Source organism: Echinococcus granulosus, assembly GCF_000524195.1.
Source record: "Echinococcus granulosus chromosome Unknown EG_S00063, whole genome shotgun sequence".
NCBI classification, from domain to species: domain Eukaryota; kingdom Metazoa; phylum Platyhelminthes; class Cestoda; order Cyclophyllidea; family Taeniidae; genus Echinococcus; species Echinococcus granulosus.
Window position 1 is genome coordinate 79,604 of NW_020170443.1, and position 3,723 is coordinate 83,326.

Consider the following 3,723-nt stretch of genomic DNA (forward strand, 5'->3'; position numbering starts at 1 on the left):
GGTGGTAAAATTACCACAGTTTAAGGACAAATTAAATAAAGATGCCTGAAACAACTTTGTTTAACATCGTCTTTTCCGTTTTTCTTCTCAAAAGTGGCGATGAGAGAAGGGAATTGACAAAGTTGCCTTCGCTTCCGTATCCCTTCGTTTGGGGCACCATGGGTTCTCGGTCCTTGCAGATAACATTGCCTTTTCTGCTCTTGATTATAGAAGAGACGACGACCGGAACAGAATCGCCTCGCTTTGTATATCCATTCACTTTAGGTCACCTGGGTTCTCGGTCCTTGCAGATAATTTGGGACACCAAAGCATTCCGTGGTAGCTATGCAGATGAAGTCGTACTATCAGCGGTGGCAGCTAATTCATCTGGCGGCGAAATTCGGAATGTTGCAAATTTCTCGTAAGGCGAAATCACACTTCGGGGACTGCAACCCAACCACTTATACTCTGTGATAGTAGACATTCGTATGAGACATGAAAGCCTGTGGAAAGACACTTATAGGATCAGAACGCTACCGGCTGGTAAGCAGGTGCATGTGATCAGCATATGCAACCCCCACCAACACATTTTTACTGCTGACATTGCTTATGTGATGCCCTCATTTGAGTGTTTCCATTGACGTAGTAGAGGAGGAAGGAAGCACCGTCTCGCCTGGTGGGTCTAACTTGACTTTCTCAACTGCCGATATTTTTCCTTATGTTTTTTAATAGAATATCCTTTGAGTAGGCGAGGAAGCAAGCACGGTCTCGACTAATGGATCCGGCTGCACTTCGGCAGCTTTTGCACTTGTCTTCTTTTGCGTGGCTGTGCTTCATGCTGGAATATTTGCGTGAGTGCGTGCAAATTATCAACTATTTTATTCATATGGAATATCTCGGCTAATAACCACCGCTTACGCAGCAATTCTTTTCGCACTACAGGCTTGCGTAGTGAATGGAATGCATCAGTCGCCGCTCTTTCGGTATCACTCAACATCATCAATGTGACTACCCATAGTGTAAAACTGTTGAATAAAAATTACGCTATTTTGTCACTTCGATTCCCTCTCTTCCACAATTTTTCTTCCATTATGAAGTACCTTTCCAATAACAGCTAGGAACGTTGGAATGTTGTACGCATTCACATCAACCTGCATTTTGTGTACTTTTGTTTAAGCGACTGGTTGGCTACATTGAAGAAGCACGCATTGCTGCACACATTGTGCGTCCTTTGCAGCAGAGAGTACTACACTGGTGCCACACTGGTGGTACATTTTAATGTGTGCGCCTACACAGCACATCTTGTCGTAGTGCCAAAGGCAAGTAAGTGGTGACTCCACGAATGAGGAGTAGATTGTAGTTTCGTTGAAGGTGCGCGGTGGAATCTGGCAGGCCATCAATTTGACTTCATCAACATGTCATATGTTTGCTCTCATTCACATTGTCATTTCTCGTCTGTCTACTGCCATTGCTGACTTCCGTGCTAACAAACAATCCCACCACTGTAAAAGAGCAGCACAGACAATAAGAATTCCCCAAGTCCTCCAACATTAGAACAATCATATTTAAGACTTTGTATATGAAGCACAGCTCTGCAGCAAAAAATGGCAAAGTAATTCAAGAAGAAGACACGAAGCAAGATAAGACTCATTAAAGCAGATCAGGTAAATTTGTGCAATTGCCCACAATCCCACCGCTCCTCCATTCATTCCATAAAGCCTGACTTAACGACCTGCAGGCCTGACTGAAACACCAGCACACACAACTTGACTGAATACCCGGTGAGTATGCCGAGCTGCTCTACAGTTGTAGGCCACCGGCACATTCCAGTAGAGGATAATCTGTTCGTGCAGTAGTAAGCCACCTGAGTTCGAGGTTTTGTAAAAGCCATCGCCTGAGAACCAGTTGCAGTAAAGCGAGGAATTAGCCATCACCAGGCCTACATTATGAAAATTAGGAGAGCAATAAACTAACAGTCCTCATATAGCACCTCAATAATGCAAAATAGAAGGAAAATCACTCACCCCTTTATGATTAGGAAATCACAAAAGTTACGGTAGTAAAGTCAAGAGAGTTTGTTCACCGTCAGTGTATATTACAACAAGAGTCAGGTATCCATTCAGGTTTCATTGGATTTGCGGGTAACTACTCAGCTAATTCGCAGCGATAGTAAAGGAACCACTTGCCGTGTTAAATTCGGCAATCCACTTCAAGGGCCTTATGATCAAATCGTTGACGTAAAGAAACAAACACGTAAAGCCAACATCTCTACTTTAATCTTAGTTCCATATAGTCAAAAAGAAAATATTGGCACTGCATTCTACTTTAGGTAATTAGCCTACTTCTGGGTCTTAAAATTTGAATGGATAAGGTGTTGTTGCTTGATTTTAAAATAAGGGTACAAGATTTTCACTTCTGTTTCAAAATAACATAGTATTTCTGGAAAGCTACTTTAAACAAGCTCTAAAATTTAAATTACTTTTTTCCTTGACACTGCCAAGTCGCGTCTGACGAATTTCTTAGCATCGCAACTGACTCGATGTGCATTTCTACTTGTATTCCTAATCTGATCAGTTAATCATAATTAATCTTAGTTTACCTTATGCACCGAGCAAGTGCATTTTACTATGAGGCGATGGGTAATTTCTTTTCAACTCTTGAGTAACGCGTTTTGGAAGACCAACCCTTGTATGCATTAGTTGCAACTATTAAGTCGAACCGTTTGAATGGCAGAAATTCGGCCCGTTTCATCTCATAGGAACAAACCATTTCATGGTAGTGAAATTAATCTAAAAATAGCAAAAGAGAAGTAAATGTGACAAATCTGAGCATTTGTTAGCCAACAGATTTCCACCAGCGTGGTTACATTGATGATGTTAACTGAATCTGCAAGAGCGCCGACTGATGCATTGCCTCCAACACGCAAGCCTGTGGTGAGAAAAGAATTGCTGGATAAGCGCAGGTTATTGACGGAGATATTACACATGAATAAAGTAGATGAGAATTTGCACGCACTCACGCAAGTGCCGAAGCGAGGACTACAGTCAAGCAAAGGAAGATACCTGCGAAAGCTACCGAAATGGAGCCAGATGCATCAGTCGAGACGGTGCTTCCTTCCTCCTCTACGTAAATAAATAACGTTTAAATGAGAACATCATGGAACAAATTAAGGCTGCTTAACTGCTCTCTCTGTAGAATCGAGCATCAACAACTGCCATGTGGTGGGCAGCTCAATATGTGCTGCTAAAGCGCGACGCCAACAAATGTGGGCAGACAAGTGTGTTAGTGGGAAATACCCCTTGATGTGGAGTTACACAGCATAATTACATGCACCTGCTTACCAGCCGGTAGCGTTCTGATCCTATAAGTGTCTTTCCACAGGCTTTCATGTCTCATACGAATGTCTACTATCACAGAGTATAAGTGGTTGGGTTGCAGTCCCCGAAGTGTGATTTCGCCTTGCGAGAAATTTGCAACATTCCGAATTTCGCCGCCAGATGAATTAGCTGCCACCGCTGATAGTACGACTTCATCTGCATAGCTACCACGGAATGCTTTGGTGTCCCAAATTATCTGCAAGGACCGAGAACCCAGGTGACCTAAAGTGAATGGATATACAAAGCGAGGCGATTCTGTTCCGGTCGTCGTCTCTTCTATAATCAAGAGCAGAAAAGGCAATGTTAAGCAAAGTCTTTCCGGTCATCTCCATTCAAGTAATCACGTAGATGCGCAAATTTTACCTAC

General features: G+C 42.7%; 1 protein-coding gene across 1 annotated transcript in view; it reads right to left on the reverse strand. All coding sequences in view use genetic code 11, as the record gives it.

Annotated features, from left to right (window-relative positions):
* Nucleotides 1-1,703: 1,703 nt before the first annotated feature.
* EGR_06751 (hypothetical protein) overlaps nt 1,704-3,723 on the reverse strand; it is a gene marked incomplete at both ends in the record, with an annotated part of 2,562 nt that continues 542 nt past the window's right edge. The window contains 4 exons of the mRNA XM_024496000.1: nt 1,704-1,918; nt 2,800-2,927; nt 2,999-3,101; nt 3,321-3,552. Coding sequence (XP_024349540.1) covers nt 1,704-1,918; nt 2,800-2,927; nt 2,999-3,101; nt 3,321-3,552 — 678 coding nt within the window. The remainder of the gene's footprint in view (nt 1,919-2,799; nt 2,928-2,998; nt 3,102-3,320; nt 3,553-3,723) is intronic.